Source organism: Anabrus simplex, chromosome 1, assembly GCF_040414725.1.
Source record: "Anabrus simplex isolate iqAnaSimp1 chromosome 1, ASM4041472v1, whole genome shotgun sequence".
NCBI lineage: Eukaryota > Metazoa > Arthropoda > Insecta > Orthoptera > Tettigoniidae > Anabrus > Anabrus simplex.
In genome coordinates this window covers 1,119,394,204-1,119,413,829 of record NC_090265.1, presented here as the reverse complement: position 1 = coordinate 1,119,413,829, position 19,626 = coordinate 1,119,394,204, and the positions used below count along the sequence as shown (strand labels likewise).

The following is a 19,626-nucleotide window of genomic DNA, read 5'->3' as shown; positions in this document are numbered from 1 at the left end:
GTGTCCACAAACTGAACCGAGTGGTACATGAGTAGGTGCACAAATCCCTGGTCTTTTAAGTAGTCGTAGATTATGACTGTCCCTGGGATTATCCAGTTCTTTATGACAGATAACGAGGTTTCCTTGTCCCGTTTTTCAACTGGTACAACGAAAAGTTTTTGTAGTTGTCTCTCTCTACCCCTCGAAGAGCCACTGGCCTTTTATATGTTTTCCTTTATTGAACTTTCTCTTCCCAAATTTACTCTCATCGATTTCCACAATTATTCCTGGTCCACTTTTTATTTTTTATTTTTATTAGCCTTGACCCAGGATATACAAACCTCCCTACAGAGCTGCACCAATCGACAATAGTTTTCTTGCAGAACCCCAACTCCAGGTTCACATTGGGACCCAGTGGTTTTGGTAAGACACACCACAGAATGGCAAAGTAACCAATTTCAAATAAGTTAGAACCTTCAAAGAAAGTTTTTTTTCAAGCACTAACAAACCAACCACGACACCCTGTTCGACTCGACACAGAAAGTCTAATGATATAGATGTTGATTCCCTTAGGGAACCTGAAATGTCCAATAACGGACTATTTATATTGGTATTGCGCAAAGACTAAACTATTACCATGATTCCTAGTCTTCATCACATGCAATGAAACATCACATCCACACTTTTTGCAAATCCTTTACTTGAAAGCAAATCGTGACGTTGATACAACTCCTCTAAATCATTAAGTTCGCCCTATATTTGCGTGCAAACCAGGCAAGTTGGCCGTGCGGTCAGAGGCGCGTGGCTGTGAGACTGCATCCGGGAGATAGTGAGTTCAATCCCATTGTTGGCAGCCCTGAAGATGGTTTTCCGTGGTTTCCCATTTTCATACCAGGCAAATGCTGGGGCTGTACCTTAAGGCCACGGCCGCTTCCTTCCAACTCCTAGGTCTTTCCTGTCCCATCGTCGCCATAAGACCTGTCTGTGTCGGCACGACGTAAAGCCACTAGCAAAAAAAAAAATTGCATGCCAAATCTACGATATTGATAGCACATCCACTGCAGGCAGCTATTTCATCAGTCAGCAGTGGACAATGACGTGTCATCGAAAATCAAATGCATTTGGGTAAATCAAGTAGAATGCTCTGCTATCGCCCTAGGCCAGAGAGAATGCCTTAGGACAGTCTCTGTCATGAAGGATGTCTATCAGAAAAAAAAACCTTGTTATTCACTTCACCACTAGCCTACATAGTATGCACTATACCAATCCGAGCCCAAGCTGTACCATTACCAGCCCAGACCAACGTTGTTTCTGCAAAAATCTATAAGCCTAACCTATCCAGACCAGAGGCCTTGCCTGGGCCCTACCCTAACCAGTCCAGACCAATTGTATTGTCCAGGCTTCGCGGCTCTGACCTTGCGGCTTAGTTCGTAAGTGAGCATGTTCACCTGAATACGTCCTTTACGAGAAGACCGCGAGAAGTAAACAAAGGACAGTCGTTCAGTGTGATGAAAGTTTGGTAGCGAGGGAGCAACTGTTAATGGGTAGTGAATGTAGAGTAAGTCTGTCAAGTCAGTTCTTTCTGGAGAATGTTTTCAAAGTTGATTTGTTGTGTAAAATTTCAGTGTCTACATCAACAAAGTCTTGGTTTTTCTGTTTGAAGTCAAGCTTCTCAAACATAACATCACATTTACATGAAGCTCAAAAGTAGTAGGGCACACTGCACATGAATGTTCTCATCTTCCTAGTTGCTTGCTTAATTTCTTTACATAATTACCAACTGTTGGAGAAACACTCCAAGGTGTGTGGGTCAAACTACTGTTTAGCATTTGCCTTAGACAGGTTAGAGATCCAACATGGTACTGCTCGTACAACATTTCTAGTAATTAATAAGGGTTGCCAGTGTCGGAGAATTTTTTTCAATTTCTATTGTCGCACCAACAGGTTTTGTGGCAACCAGGTTAGAAGCGGCCTTAGTCCTCTAGTATCACGCGTGACAAAGCCATTGGTCTGGATTGGTTAGACCATTGGTCAGTGACAAAACCATTGGTCTGGATTGGTTAGACAATTGGTCAGTGACTTAGACCATTGGTCTGGATCAAGCAAAGGGGGTCTGGGGGCATAAGCGCCCAGGTTAGAATCCGCGAAGCGTTCCTAGGCCTCTAGTATCTCTGCTGACATGAGGGTGCACGAGTTTTTTAAAGTTGTGAGCGTGCTGTACCCTCCCCTACATTAAGGTGAGTTAAATAGAATTCTTTCTTTACAGATTGCTTGCACCTGTGTATTTATTGTGCGTGGGTTGGTAACAGAATTCACTTACTTCATTGCTAGGAGTGACGTCATATCCCATAGTGTCTCACCCAATGGAAATGCTGGCACGTAGTTAGGCGATGGACTATGGCGCATGATAACTTCTGTTAGGTGATAAAAGCAAAATTAATTCTGGGGGATGGCAGGTGGGTTCTTAACTGTCGCAGTGAACACATCGCTCCTCCACAAGGTATTCCACTTAAGATTTCCAACATATTACATCCTTCTAATGCTATAAAAGTAATGTAAATCTTACCGAATTTCTGCCGTGATTAGAAGCACACAGCGTTGTCAACCCGCGAAGTAAAAAAGCACGATTTTGTCCAGGTCCTAACCTATCGAAACCAATGGTCTTGTCCAGCGCCTACCCTAACCAATCCAGACCAGTGGTCTTGTCCAGGCGCTGGGGGCTTATGCACGCAGACCCCCTTTGCTCACTGATGACCTAGTTCCTAAGTAGAGTGGTTGGTAGCATTGTGCTTCGCTCGATCACGTCATCTGCAAGAAATAAACGTAGGACAGTCATACTGCACGTAGATATCGGCGATGCAAGCGTATGCATGGTACTAATGTTGTGTGAACACCACTGAAGTTTTAATGAGATCATTAAAGGAGAACATATCACAAAAATCAAGTTGCCTCAGAATCAAAGAGTGTATCGGACAGTGTTCAACTATATATTTGCTTTTGCTGTGCGCCGCTCCGCAGGCCGGTGAACTAAGGAAACACGAGTAGCTGTGACGTCACTGCGCTGTAAGCGCTGAGCGAGCCGTCCAGTTGATTATTGCAGTACGTGCTGCTCAGCCGTTCTTCCGTTTACTTGAAGTGTTGTTTATTATAATAGTGCGGCGACTGTTTGTCGAAATGCCTTCCTGTAGTGTGTACAGCTGTAACAAGACGAATAGAAACCGAAAGTGTAGAGAGAAATACATTTCCATAGTTTTCCAAATCGAAGTAAGTCGCCTCGAAGGTTAAGCAGTTGGGTACAATAATTGCAAGAGGAAACACTTTTCTCCCGGTAAGGGAGCTACTGTGTGCTCAGTGCATTTTAAAAATACAGACTATGATGAAACGCAACTTTTGAAAATGAAGGTGATGTCTACAGTAAAGCTGCAAGGTCCGAAATTGAAACCAGGGTCTGTTCCTTCAATAAGATGTCTGGCGTCGACAGATGGAGATACTTCTCAGGCAGGAATCCTAATTCATACGGAAGCCGCTTCACAAAATACACTGTGGGAGTACTCGTCAGAAACTAAAAAGAGCAGGACGGAAAGGTATGGGGCTAAAAGACGAAGGGAGTTCGTTGCCACGGTATTAAACGAAAGTGATAACGATAATGATGTACACGACGTTCAGAATTATATGAGTGAAAATCTTTCACCAGACAGACACGAATGTAGTGTAGAAATACAGTGTGAGTTAGCAAGTGAAATAGCTAGAAAATACTTCGATGTTGCAACTTCCAGCACAGCCTTGAACAGTGACGTAATGGGAGAACAGTTGAATGACAGTTTCTATGAACCAGATGAAAGTGACAGTGAAATTTATATTGGTGATATTGATAACGAACACGCTCAGGACGATGTACGTATTGCAGGTTCATATTTCTGTGTTGCAGGGACAAGTTTGCTCACACTCTTTGAAATTTGTTACATTTGTAAAAGTAAAGTGAAAAACATTTCACATTACATTAAGGGGACTATGTTGTGTGTAAAATCACTTAGCGATTGTGGTAATAAAGTCCGTTGGTATTCTCAGCCTATGGAAGGAAAGAAACTGGAAGCAAATGTCCTGATATCATCAGCATTAATGTTGTCAGGCATTCTGTTTGAACCTTTTCGGTCATTCTGCAAGTCCATTAACTTACATGTGATGTCACGAACTGTGTATGTTAGAATTATTCATAGAGTAACCGGTCCGATAGTGGAGGGTGCTTGGGATCAAGAAAAGACTAATGTTATTGATTGTATGAAAAGCAGTGCCAAACCCATTTGGTTAGCCGGAGATGGTCAGTACGATTCCCCCAGCTTTTCAGCCAAATATTTAGTGTATTCACTAATGGATATAAATACAGGCCGCATAGCTCATTTGGAACTTGTTCAGAGAGTGGTGGTGAAAGGTGATCTTGAAAGAACTGCGTGTGAAATCGCGATGAGGAAGATTGTACAGGAAGAAAATTGTAATATAAAACTTTTCCTTTCCGATAGACACAAAGGAGTAAGCTATTTACTGAGAATGCAGTATCCTGGTATTGAGCATGAATTTGATGTTTGACACATGAAGATGAAAGCTCTCGATAAAAATTATCCAGAAGTTCAAGCTTGGAAGGCCAGTATAAATCATTTATGGTGGGCAGCACAAACATGTAATGGAAACGGTTCTATGTTAATAAATTTACGTCAATTTTGCACCACGTAAAAAATCAATTTTGCACCACGTAAAAAATTAGCATAAGTGGCTAGAAAGTGGCGAATGGAAATCCTGTGAGCACGATACATTAATGGAGGAGGAACAGAGAAAGAAAATGTGGATTAAAGGAAATTCAAGTTCATATGAAACCTTGAAGAAAATAGTTTTAGACAAATCTTTTTAAAAGATGTGGAACATATAAAACACTACGTTCACACCGGAAGCCTAGAAAGCTATCACAACCTTCGTTTGAAATACGGTCGTAAAAGAGTTCATTTCTCGTACAGGGGCTTAAAGCTCAGGTCAGTGCTTGCTGCATTTGACTATAATTGGAACATCAATAAATTGAAATCTGGTATCAAAATTCAGTACTCAAAATCAGCAGGAGCCTGGGTGATAAAACAGAAATATAAGGCGTCAAGCGATGGATGGAAGAAGGCCATAATGAACAATATAAATCTCTTGCAAACTATAGTAGAGCCTCACCTGAAGATCAAGCAATGGATCTGTCACTGCCTAAAAACATCGCTCCAATACCTTCGACCTTCCAATGACGACCTGATCAAGAAGCACTTCTCACGATTTCACTCGCAACAATAAATGAGGTAGCGTACTTCATGTCAAAATAATACATTATCTATATTTATCATACAAACAAGCTTAGGAAACTCTTACGTAATTCTACTGTTTTAATTTCATTTTTCATTTACAGCTTGAAGTCCACATAGGTGCCATCAGGTTCCGGAAATATGTTCCATATGGTGTTGACAACACATGATGGTATGACAACTCTGTTTTTTTACCAATCGCAGTCAATGAATTTACCCACGAAGCGAACTGTTTGTAACAAATAAAACGCCAAGTTCTATTTGATGGATTTAAAGCTGTCAGTAAACGTTTCCTTGCCATGTTCTTTGCTTTTAAGCTCATGTTATGCCTTGTCATTGTCCATACCGGTACTTCACTGTCTAAAATAAGCCTTGTAAACGAGGGATTTCTTGTTATACACATAAATTTCTCAGATTTCACTGCGTTAACATTGTCTAATGCACAAATGCATCCATTTTCTTATCCGTATTCATGATGGTACACTCATTACATTTACACCAAATTCGCGTGCCGGCACGGTCTGTAGTGTTTAGCATATCCATGTCAAGATCGCTATCTGAATGGACATCAGCAAACGTCGTTCGTTCTGGCTCATACTGATACGGACGAATGATATTTACATCCATTATAAATAAAAAGCCCACTAACACCGGTAACCGAAGAACACGGCAGTAGCAGATGGAGTGCGGGAAAAGACTGCGCGAGTTTACTCCCAGTGTCAAAGCTGCCAGGTAGACTACAGCGCAGTGACGTCACGACCAGTTACTATTTCTGCACATAACTTGAATGGTTGGACTTAGAGGCACCGGATTAACGGCATTGTTATTACATTTCCATAATACATATTTAGCAATGAATAACGAAATGTGTTGTGTTCTCCTTTAATGTGAGAATATTGGTTTGGATAGGTTTTGGTGTGGACAAGACCATTAGTATGAAGGTATGTAAAGGGGTTCTGGGGCCACGAGCCCCCATGTTTAGTGTTGCAAAGTAGCCAAAATGCTCCTACCATTCCCTGGAGTCCAGTTAAAATGTGACAAAAATGAGAAAGTGACTTAAAATAAAAATCATTCAGCGCACAGGTATTCTTAAAGGAAGCTGTAGAAAACTTGCCTTCATCACAGCTGGCCAATAGGAGCACAGGAAATAATCATTTGTCAGATTTAGTCTGAATTCTTCTACATGAGCAAGGATACTTCTAGTGGCAGGTTGGTGGGTCCATAGGAGTCATGAAGGAAGCCTCCTTATGTAACTTCTGGTGATAGAAATTCGGTAACTGCTGCCTGAGTTTTATAGCATTAATATGGATTTGAAGTAGTACAAATCTTGTGTGGAATACCTTATAGAGGAGAGATGTGTTTACTGTGACAGCGAGGGATCCACCTGCCAGCCCCCAGAAGTATATATACTTTTAACCTAATGTAATTTAGCAAACACCGCTCTCCATTGCTCAAAAACACAGGAGCATTCCCATAGAATTAGGTACTATTGGATGCGAGGTCCTTTTCAGTAATGAAGTCAAATGCATTCGGTTACTAACCTGCGCACAATAAAAGCAACTAAATGCCATCTGCAATTAAACAAAAAATTATTAGTTTGTCATTAGTTGCACGTAACCAATGGCTGTGTCATTGTAATTTTTTCGCCACTGTCCAACATAAAATGCTAGCTGCTTCACGACCCTAACCTGGTCTTTCAAAATTATAAATTTCATTCTTGGTTCCGTATTGAATTAAGATTACATATAATTTACAAAGTTTATTCCACCTACTCATTACTGTACAATAATTGCAATACCTATAAATACATTACAATATGTTATCAAGGGAGTAGTTTCGATCCTGTGGGGGTCATCATCAGCCTAAGATACACTTATGGACTTGCCGAAGTCCTAAAAAAAATTACGTTGTGGAAATAAAATTTAAAAGTATGAACTGTGTATGTGATGCGATAATGTACATATAAAATGGAGTGATGAAATGTTATAGATAAAATGAGTCGCCTAAAAGCAAAACGGATAAAGTCCACGTTTTACAAAAAATGAGATATTGCTGCTAGGATGATTTTCCGTGTTTTTTCATTTTCATGCCCGGCAAATGCTGCTGCTGTACCTTAAGGCCATGGCCACTTCCTTCCCACTCATAGCACTTTCCTATCTCATCGTCACCTTAAGACCTATCTATGTTGGTGCTACATATGTTTTAAAAGCTTCCCACGTCATTTACATAACTTAGTCCGACTCGTTGGCTGAATGGTCAGCGTACTGGCCTTCGGTTCAGAGGGTACCGGGTTCGATTCCCGGCTGGGTCGTAGATTTTAACCTTATTTCGTTAATTCCTACGGCATGGGGGCTGGGTGTATGTGTTGTCTTCATCATTTCATCCTCATCTCGACACCTGGTGAGCTGAACCCGTCCTGGGATATCCCGCACTAAAAGCCATAAACATTTCATTTTACATAACGTAAATGCGCTATTATGGACTGCCCATAATTATTACGGATTTTTCCTCTGTGTTAAGGAGAAAGGATGGAAAAGCAAATTAACACAGAAAATAAGTCTGCAAAGAATGGAACGTGTCAGTGGTGCTTGTTTCTATGCACACTAGTTGACCAGCATACGTATTCGAATGACACATCTCCATATGTTTAAGAATCTGGGAACTTATTCTTGAGTTTCTGAACACTAACCCATAGGGTCAGTCAGGGTAAATGAGACATTTTTTACAACTTTGTTCATAAATTACAAATTACAAACTACAACAGTGACAATTATGAATTATGCAAATAATCATAAGTTGTGACTGGTGTTACAAAAAACAATGGAACTACTGATTACTATATATTCATTAACTTTTGAAAAATAAATGTGCGTCTCATTTTTAACCCACGAAAGGGGGAATTCGGAGACAACCCAGGGAAAAAGTGAGACAGTATTGTAGCAGACTGTAAAATTATGTTGGAGAGTTAATACAGTAATTGTGAGACACTTTAGGGTCAAAGGAAGACAGAAAAAAATTTGGGTGTAATAGTTTGCAAAACTTTTCTCAGTTTTATTATAGGAACAAAATGGCCATGTTTCGATAGCACAAAATTTAGGCTTAAGATACATTTTTATACATTTTCCTGACAAAAATTATGTAGTATAAATTGTTGACATTATACCATCTAATTAAATGGTACCTGAGCTTTGTCTAAATTTGTTACATTTTAATGATACTAAATAAATATATAATGCCCATTGTAATCAGAATGGTGAAAAAATGAGACATTTCACTTGGCTAAAAGTGGTTTCAGGAACTGTAGTTCTACGTTGTTTTTTTTTTAAACATCAACTGTTCCTGGGAATGCAAATGTAATGCCTCTATCTTTCCCTGTTATTATTGGAACAGGCAATTTCGCCAATAATTTTGACTTTTCCACAACAGATATGTCATTTTTGTTAAGCCTAACGCAGTTTTGTTATTGTCCACTCAATTGAGACACATAATTTGCATGCCTCTACCTTCCAGTACTTTATGAACAGTGGCTACATATTTGTATTGAAAAGAATGCCGCTTTCCACAACTTTCAATTGTCAGAAAGTACAAGTACAAAGTCGAAAGTCGCCCAGATTTACTTCATCTGCCATGGTCATTTCCTCTGCATCTGTGTCAAGTAGATCAACTTCATCAAGACTGCCACCATTACCTTGCCAATCTTCACCTTCGTTTGAAGCTGAGTCAGGCGAATCAACTTTTGCTCTTGTCTTCGATGGAGGTTTTACTGCTGGAACTGTTGCCGTTTGAATACCAGTACCCTTTCTATTCATATGAACTGGTTTCTGCTTTTCCCTCATAAGCTGAGAATACTGTTGGGTCCACTCTTTTTCGCTTGATTATGGTTTTGTCAGTGTGTTTCATTTTTGAAAGTAGGATAAGTATTTAGGTACAGAAACACGTGTAGCAAGTGTCTCACTTTTACCCTCATGATGTCTCATAATTACCCTGACTGACCCTAAGTTTGTTACGAATGTGTTTAGAAACTGGCAAACTCACGCCATTTTTGACATTAAGGTCCCTTATAATACCAATATAGTTGGTCCGTTATTGGACATAATAGATTTTCCAGGTAACTCATCCCTGGTTGCCAGTGTTTTGCCCCAGTGTGCCAAGTTAAGCTCATCAATTAGTAAATGGCACACCCACCAAGACGCATGGCTAATGCATACCGTGGAGGCCACTGCGTAAGACTACTTGGAGCCACCGGCAATTCCAATGCACTATGAGAGACTTGGGTCACTGGGGCGAAATGCTGGCAACCAGGAATGAGTTAGCTGGAAAATTTATAATGTCCAATAACGGACCAACTATGTTAGTATTATATGTATATTATTATATATTGTATTATATATTATAAATTTACTCATTCAGAGCAAATATTTCAGGTTCCCTATGGGAATAAACATCTTTATCAAAAGAAGGTCCCTGGCATTCACAGGCATTAGTTTGAAGGGTAAATGACTTATAGCTTGCTGTGGGCACTGTAATTCATTTTCGTTGGTTGTATTCCTTTTAGAGGCTGTGTGTGATGAGATTACTGAAAACCCACTTCACAGATTTGCACTTTATGATAACTTCTGGCTTGTTTGAATTATAATACATTTATTTCAAGTTCTTTATGCCATTGTAAGTGTTCATGCAAAATATGTTTCAAAATGGTGATTCCAGAGTATGATAAACATGCTCGAGCGTAACTCTATGTACCATACCCCACTAAATTTAATGCAGGGAAAACGAGAATATCACAGGGAAAACAGATTTAGGTTACTAGTGGGAATCATAGGTAATAAATCTCATATTATTCCATATTGAAGAGCAATATAATGTGAAAAAAAAAGCTAAAGGTTTCCTCCTATTCATTACTATTTATTGTAGCCTTAAAAAAGTTACATATATTTATTTATTGAAATTAAACACAATGTGTACATATGTGTTAAAGGTTACAATTTGTCATTATTTTCTTTTGGTATATCACTTCGTTGTTGTTTTTTTACCAGTCCTTGGCAAGTGTGCCGATGCGTTGTGTTTGTTCAGTACAGTTCATCAGGTGGTACCTAGGACAGGTCATTCCGCAGAGACGGCAGATACATTCTTCGTTTGGGGCGTGAAATCTGTTGGTTAGGCATATTTTCCCGTGGAATCCGTGGACACCGAAGCGTGTGTATACATGGCGTAGTTTGTAGTTTGGGCCCTTCCATTCACTGTTCTTCATTACTTTCATTTCGTAGAAACCTTCAGGTATCTGCTGGGCTTTCTGTCTCCTTTCTTCAAGGATGGCAGTCGATGCGGCGGTGTCTGGTAGTCCGAATGTTTGTTTGTATGCCATTCGATTCTCTGTAAATTTTGAGATCTGTAGGATCCGTTTCAAGTACCTGGCCTTTATATTCTCAATTCTTTTCATGTTTGAAACAGTTAATTTGTGCCATATCAATTGTATCCCATACGTAACTACCGGGGCCACTTTAAGCTTGAATAGTGCCATTGCAGTGTTCACTGAGAGGTTCTGCGGCTTGGGGATCTCGTACATTGCTTTGGTTGCTGCCGCTGCTTTTTCCTTTACGTGCAGTGTGAAGGTTGAGCCTGTGGTCTGCAGTGTGATACCCAGGTATTAAATGACACGATCTCGAGTTGTTCATTTCCGTTACGGAAAACGACATGTTGCCAGTTTTCCTCCCCTTCTAAATTTCATAACTTTTGTCTTAGCACTGTTGATGGTTAGCGAGTTCTTATCCGCTCATGCTCTGAGGTTATTGAATGCAGTCTGTATATATGTGGGATCCCTGGATATCAGCGTCTTCTCGTCTGCGTACATAATTAGTTTGACCCTTTCGGTCCCCAGTACGTTAATGTCGGATGTCATCAGGTTGAACAGCATAGGGCTCATTGGGTCTCCTTGCAGGACTCCTCTCGTCTGCGTTAGGGCGGGCGTGGTGGAGATTCCATCGTAGATTTCTACCTGGTTTGCGTTAAGTATGGCCTTTATTATCTCCCGTTCGTGATGTAAGTCGGGTAGTGCTTTCTCAAGTTTTTGTATGAGTATTTTTCTGTCAATGCTGTCAAATGCTTTTGCGTAGTCGATGAAAATGGCGTACAGTGGGCTGGTTGTGTTAGTGCGCTGTCTATTTCAACTATGATTTCTTTGATGGCCTTGTAAGGTCGATTTGCCTTCCATGAACCCGTATTGGCTTGGTGGTATTTCTCTTGCTATTCTTGGTTGTATGCGATGTAGTATGATCTTTGTGAGGAGCTTGAAGATATTACACTCCAGTGCTATTCCCCTGTATGAACTGGGGTCGTTCTTGCTGCCTTTTCCTTTGTATAGCGTGATTACTTTTGCCTTTCTCCATATGCTGGGTATTGTTTTTCTTTCTATGCATTCGTTGAATAGTAGGGTCAGTGGATCTATGATGTCTGTCAGTGTTGTCTTTAGGTTTTCTTTGTGAATCCCATCCGGGCCTGCAGACTTTTTGGTCTTGGAGTCCATTACACATTTCTTCACTTCGTCTGTTGTGATAGGTTGTAATGTGTGTATTCGTATGTCCTTTATTTCAAATTCATTCGATGTTTTATTTCCGAATAGTTACAAATATTTGAAACTAGTTTCGTTCTTGCTAGAGACCATTATCAGTCAAAATCTATAAAAGTTAAGGCAAGACATGAATTATAGATAAAATGTATGAACCAAGTGTGTGTTGATATTCAGTGCAAGACAAGTAAAGATTTGGATGTTTTAACACCCATCACGATCACATGTCTTGTGTAAGTTCTCAGTTTTCTTGCCTTAACTTTTATTGGCTGCAACTGGTTTAATCAAATATATGTAACTTTTTTAAGGTTACAATAAATAGTATTGAATAGTTGGAAATCTCTAGCTTTTGTTTTGCATAACTAATGGGAACCCTGTTTGTTAACCGCTGAGTTACCAGTTGACTGTTTAGTACCTCAGTGCTGAGTTTTTGCATTTGTATGTAAAAAAAAATTTACAAGCCTCAATTTTTAACTGATCAGTGGTGTTATGATTAGCTTATATGTTGGTTCTTTATAAATCTAAATGCAAATGGAAAATCCTACTCTTAAGTTCAATATTATTTTCAAACGAAACAAAATTACACTTTTTATGTCCACGCGTATATCACGTTTATACAAGGTAAAGAACCTAAAATAAAATTATTTCCTAAAATCTGCAGGCAACTAATACATGTAACTCCTTCCTTACAAGCACATAAAGTTACACTACTTGGCTCCCTGAGAGTGTCACAGTTGTCTGGTGGAGAAAAGTCATCAGTCTCCTACAAAAATAGTGATGAAATAGCTTTTGAACTCAGTGTTTTTCTTCCTTTGTTTAGGAGGCGGCTCAGTTTCTTTTTCACTTACAATATTTTCAGCACTCGGTATCGCTCTTACTTTGAAAATCATGTAACAGTTCATTAAAATTATCTCTGTTGTCGGTTTCCGCTGTGGTTAATAAATAAGAGATTCTTTGATCCGAAATAACATCGCTGCGAGAGCAAATAGCTTCTTGTTTCGTCATGCTTGTTTACATCACAGATGAGCTCCACAGGTGTTGACTAAAAGCTTTGTAAGTTATTTCCCGAAGCTATATGTCGTGATCATTTAATTCTACATAATGTCCATCAGATGGCAGAACATGCCAGTGATCGAATCGGCACTCGAGAGTGAACCTGGAAACTTAAAAAAAATTGAAGTTCTCGAGAACCGTCTGAATTAAAGTTCTCGAGCACCGTCTATAGACAGGCATAGCAGCGGTGGACCGACCGCGTCAGCCCGTCTGTAGGCGGGCGTAGCACTCATCGGGTTAAATGTAATTTTGTAAATAAGTTGTCCGTTTCCGGTGAGCTACATGTAAGTAGTTTAGTGGGCTTTCAAATGTGATATGTTTAAATTCAGGAAATATGCAATTTCTGGTAAGAACACGTGTATTTGGATTATCCGTGTTTTTTTTTTTTTTTTTTTTCTCTTCAATTATCCGTGCAGTCTCAGGTTTGCATTAACACGGCTAATCGCGAGTTTGCTGCATAATCAGTAGCAATTCAAGTATGTATTGAGCGACTTGGATCGTTGCCAAATCTCAAGAAATTATTAGACTGAAAGGGATTTTCAAGATCTCGGAATGCAGATTTTGCAATTGGCACCAAAATCAATTTACCATTAAAAGAGGAGTATTTTTTGAATTAGCATCATTTTAATGAAACTTATTTGCACTTGGATCACTAAGGTTTTGAGAAATTCATTTCTTTGTTTCTATTATTGCATGTAGGCTACTAGTGGGAATGGTTCTTGTGTTTTATATCATGTTTTAAATGTTGCAGCGCAGTCCAAGTCATAGTGGTTCTGATCACAGCTCACAGGCGCCTGAAAAATCACAGTCTCCGCAACGCTCAAGAGAGCCTACTCACAGCCGCAGTCGCACTAGAGAACCTTCTCGCAGTCGGTCAAGGTCGAGGCCCCGCAAATCTCACAGGGAGAAGTCGTATTCTCGGTCAAGGTGTGTATGATTCAGAAATTGCTATCGTCTATTGTTTTCCTTTGAGCTGTAGAATATTTTGAACGAGTATGAAGGGCCTTTTCCTGTATTGCATATTTTTAGTCATTTTGGAATGCAGTTACAGAGACTGCTTATTTCTTGCTGCTGAACTGTCAGATGGATGTCAGTTTGACACCTTAAGGGCCATTTCTCCAATTTGAATTAATCCTGTATAACTTGAAGTATCTATTTTAAACCTGTGTCCATTTTCTCCATCAACTCTTTCAAAGCTCAAGTCTGCGCTAGTGTTGGTTACAGTTAAAATTAATAAAATTAGTAATGGTTCCACCTTTTCAATACATGTAAATGTAGTAATGTAAGGTTACATCACTAGTTGATCATAAACTATACCGGGTTTGAAACCAAATTCTGGGTCATCATCAGCTGATCACTTAAAAACAAAATAAACAATACACAGATAAATAATCAGTAATGTAGAAGATAGTTTTTTCACCAGACGTAAGTTCGTGTTGAGAAGTATAACACTCGTGACTGTAGCACTGTGTGTTAAAAGTTTTTATTATCTTCAAGAGAAGAATACATAGCTCGAGGAACAATCTTGTAATCGTTACCAGACGTAAGTTCGTGTGGAGCAGTACAACACATGTTAATGTAGCACAATTTTAAAGTTTTTAAATCTTGAAGAGAAGAATATATAGCTGAAGGATCGGTATTGTAATTGTATGCTTGATGTATGCGGATGAAGAACAATGTACAGTGCTAGTCACGTGTTATACTGCTCCACAAACTTAAGTTTGGCAACGATAGCAAGATTGATCCTCGAACTATTTATTCTTCTTCTCTTCAAGATTTTAGAACTTTTATTAAGATATAGTGCTACATTCACACGTTATACTGCTCCACACGAACTTAAGTCTCGTTACGATCACAAGATTGTTCCTCGAGCTATTTAATTCTGTTATACTGCTCTACACAAACTTACGTCGGGTCAAAAAACCTATATCTTCTACTTTACTTGTTATTTACCTTATAATCCCGAATATTACTTGCCACCGAATAAGACCCGCACACTAAGTTTGTGACTGCAAAATATGGGGGCGGGGGAACAACTTGCATACCTATTTAATTTTCTTCAAATATACCACAAATTTAAATTCAAACAGCTTACAGTTAATAAAATCATCACAATAACCGTAAATAAAATCGGTCCAAACACAGATCATTTCACAAATTCAGTCATATGAAGTTTCACCATAGGAACTTACGTTGCTGGCATCTTTCCACAAATAGTTGTCCTCACTACCATCCACTGAATTTGGAATTCCATATTTCTTAAAGCTTTTGGACAGTAGATAGTTGGGAATGCGCGCCCATGCGGTCTTGATCCAGCTGCATATTAGTCCCACTTCAGGCCTCTTCACTCATCCGGTTGGTGTTAACACGTGATCACCATCAGACATCCATTCAGTGTACAACTGTTTCGTTGCAGTTTTGAAGGGCCGGTTCACATACACATGCAACGGCTGTAGAGTAGAAGTGAGTCCTCCGGGAATTATCGGAAGATCAGTTTTCCTTTCCTCATCGTATATTTTACGACTTCAGTTGTATGTCCTCGGTAACTGTCCAACAGAAGCATGTTTCGTTTCTGTAACAAAGCTCCCGGGTGACGTTGGCAAACGCACTTCACCCACTCCTCAACTAACTCACTGTCCATCCAGCCGGACTCTGTTCTAACAATAACACCGGACGGTTGTCGTAAGAGGCAACTAATAGGGGCCCCAGGAGTTCTGAACATTGGAGCGTGGGTTGGCGACCAAGGGGCCCTTAGCTGAGTCCTAGCATTGCTTCCACTTACTTGTGCCGGGCTCCTCACTCTCATCTATCCTATCCTACCTCTTGGTCAACTCTTGTTCTTTTCCGACCCCGACGCTATTTGGTTTGCGAGGGCTAGGGAGTCCTTCATTTTCACGCCCTTCGTGGCCCTTGTCTTCCTTTGGCCGATATCTTCATTGTTCAAAGTGTTGGATCCCTTCCATTTTTTTTCTTTCTGATTAGTGTTATGTAGAGGATGGTTGCCTAGTTGTACTTCCTCTTAAAACAATAACCACCACCACCACCAGACGACGGCAAGTTTCCTTTTGGAAGTGTTTTCCTTTTCAGAGCCACATATGGAGGGAGTTTGGTTCCATCCGCTAATACGCACAATATTACCATGCATCGTTGCTTTACGTTACCGCCTGTTCTGATGGTTACACTTTTAGCACCCTTCCTGTCCACTGTATTTTCCACGGCATTTCAAAATAGACAGGTGTCTGATCAGCATTCCCAATTTGCAACAGCAAATAAGAATTTTGCTTCCTCAAATGAATAATGTGACGCTGAAAGGCCGTTAATTTTTCTTCATACGCTCCAGGGAGACGTTGTGAAATAGACGTACGTCTCCGAATGCACGATCCCTTTCTCCAATAAAAGTTTCGGATCCATCTGCAGCTTGCAGTAAAACCCTGTATTTTGAGTTCTTTGGAGATCTCTATTGCTTTCAATTGACACATTTCACTAAAAACACCATATCCTAACTCAAGTTTTTCTATCGCAAATTTGTGGAATCGTTCTTCTATTTCCGGAAACACTGCACTTCGCCCGCGGAATGTCCTGATATCGCCGTTACTTTTTAGAATTTTGCCTTCTTCCGCCAATCACGAATACACGATTCATCAGTATTGTACTTTCTGCCAATGGCACGATTTCCGTATATTTCAGCTTCACTATGACTTTTAAGTTTCTCACGCACAGTAAATGACCAAAGACGCCGTTTTGAATCCATCGATTGCTATCGAGACAGTACTTGCATAGGACTGATACGGAACTGGAATGGGAGCAAGGAAGACTTCCGTAACAACAGTCTCAACTCTCGCAAAGTATAATATCCTGCGAGATCAGCTCTTTGTGCACCCAGCATGCCAGCAACACTTTTGAAACAAATGATGATCGAGCATCCGCAGCAGCGCTTTCCTATTTACCGCATATTTACCCATATTCTGTGATTTACCATGTTTCATTACCTTACACTTCGCTTTTACCGTAACCGTATTGAGAAAAAATCTATGTTCTTTTCTAAAACGCAGCTAAAACACAATAAGAACTGAATGTCCATTTACATGGGGCATATTGATTACGGTAACCTTATTCAAATCTATTTCAATACTCCATGTCCATTTACAAGAATAAACGGCTTGAATATGACCCGCACCCAAGATTTAGAACCAATATTTTGGGGGGGAGATGCGGGTGGTATTCGGGATTATACAGTATCTGTGCATTGTTTATTCCATTTTTTAGTGATCGGCTGATGATGACCTGGAATTTGGGTTTGAAATCGGTACCGTTTATGATCAACTAGTGAAGTTTACATGTATTGAAAAGGTGGAACCCTTACATAATTTTATTAATTTTAATTGTGATCTCAGTTCAATACGGACCTTAACAAAATTCTTATCTTTTATTTCTCATCCTTCAGTTTTGGTTACAGTGAAAAATAGTCTTAAGGCAGGGTTGATTGGATTTGACCATTCAGAGCCAAGTAATTCAATGATTTAACATTTTTGTTTTAATATCAGCTGTTTTAGAGAATTAATGCAATCATACTTGGTACATAGTGAATAAATAAGAATTTCAGTGGGATATTAGCTGTAGTGATAAATAAATAGTTTACATCTGTGAGAAGTATTGTGTGGTATAATTTTATCTGTTTTCTACAATTTTATGGAAAGCATTTTTATTTCGTATTTTTCTCTAACATGCTTTACTATAAACAAGTACCGTGGGCCTAATATGTGTTTTTTTTTTTTTTTTTTTTTTTTTTAAATGTCTTCATTGTCTTACGGAACACACGGGAGTCTTCTTAGCAATATTCCTTACCCCAGGAAATCAACATTTATGTGAATTTCAGGTAAAGAAATTTCAAGCCTGCTAGAGATCTTGTCTCCTATTTAGATCCATTGCCCTCTGCCGGGATCATTCTCACAAACCTCGGGTACTGACAGTAAGACAGGCCCATTGAGTAATACAGGACTGAGAATGACACCCTCTAATTTCTCTCCTCACGTCCAGTGAGAAGTGGCAGTATGGAATGAAAGGACTAAGGTAGTGAATTATTATTAAATAATAATAATAATGCTATGAAAAGACAATCTTGTTGGTATGTTCGCATTGCACTCTTGTATAATATTTTCGCATTGAAATCATTCGTAATACTGTAGATTAGTGAAGATGGTTATCCGTCGTTTCCCATTTTCACACCAGGCAAATGCTGGGGCTGTACCTTCATTAAGGCATAGACGCTTCCTTCCCTTTCCTATCCCATTGTTAACATAAGCCTGTGTTACTGCGACGTAAAGCAGCTTGCTAGGCTCTCATCTGTGTAACCGTTCAGTGTTCTCCCCAGAATTTTTTGTCAGCTGGGTAGCAAGAGTGAGTAGCCAGACGGATAATAATACATAAAAAGCAAACGTGGTAAAATTGAATTTTACTTCCCATAGATTATTAATGTCAGACAGGTAAACATTAACTGCAAAATTTAACTATTTTATTGTTATCACGAACAAGACATATGAGTATTTTGAACTTTGTGTTCTACTGCTCGTTCATAACCATTTAACTCCGGAGCGTACCACTCACTTGCTGTGGAGTACCATACAGGTTTGTGATGTCATGTGGAATAGTGTGTTCGCATGTGATTCCACACTAATCCAAACGCAATTATGCTGACAATGATGATGATTTTATCATTTAAATAAACAGTTTTACAGTATTTAGTTTTAATTTGGAGTGCAAATGACTCAAAAATGTATTAATGGTATGTAACTAGCACATAATATCTACGTTATGTTAGTTTTTCTTAATACGTAAAACAACAGGTTGTGCAGCAGATTAGACATAGTAGATACTTTGTACTTGTCGAGGGTGCAAGATTTAAGGTGTCAACCACTTTCTCATGCTATGAGGGCAACAATAATTTTTACTTTTAGTTAGAAATAGGGAAGATACAGGATTGAGGGTTTATTTACATATTATCTCTAATATATTCTGTACAATTGTTCAGGTTTTGCACATTGATGACAGCACCCGTTAATACTAGTGACATAAAACCCTGTTTCTATGTACGCACATGTTTAACAAACCATTGCTAATTGTTCCAGTACAGTTTGATACTGAGCTGAGAAGGACTTCAACTGTGCCACAAAAAGTAATGTTTATAGGAGAATCAAATATATAAAATATGCACTTACATGTGATGAGGTCAATAATTATTAAAATTTAGTACTTGATATCCAGTCATTTAGACAGTGGTTGAAAATAAAATCAAAGTTATTTACGGAATGTAACTTACTTTCTCAGACAGCTTATTTTGTCTCATATACTGCAAACCGCTCTTTCCTTCATTATCCTTCCACTGATGTGTATTACAAGGACATTTATTTTTCTTTGCTCCAACCTAATGAAATTACTGTCTCTCTTAAGCCCAACCCCTCATCCACGTTGTGAGAGGTGGGCGATGGCATGAAGTAGGGTATTGCCTGTAGGGGTGATGTACAGCGGGATCTGTGCGAGCCCCATGACCACTATGGTGGCTGTGAAGGCCCTACAGGAACTCTGAAAAGTGAAGGCTAACGGGGCTCTGGTGAAGTCTCAATGACAGATGCGGCAGAAAAGGACACCTTTGGAATGGCAAAGCTGGAAGGTGAGGTAACCCTCTTCCCGTGGGGTTTAGAGAAA

The 19,626-nt window shown here is 39.4% G+C and overlaps 1 protein-coding gene across 4 annotated transcripts in view; it reads left to right on the top strand.

The window, feature by feature from the left end:
* Positions 1-19,626, top strand: part of LOC136858081 (transformer-2 protein homolog alpha) — a 159,474-nt gene that overhangs the window by 8,371 nt on the left and 131,477 nt on the right. For all 4 annotated transcript variants that reach the window (XM_067137353.2, XM_067137351.2, XM_067137352.2 and 1 more), the window contains exon 2: positions 13,676-13,851. In XM_067137353.2, coding sequence (XP_066993454.1) covers positions 13,676-13,851 — 176 coding nt within the window. The remainder of the gene's footprint in view (positions 1-13,675; positions 13,852-19,626) is intronic.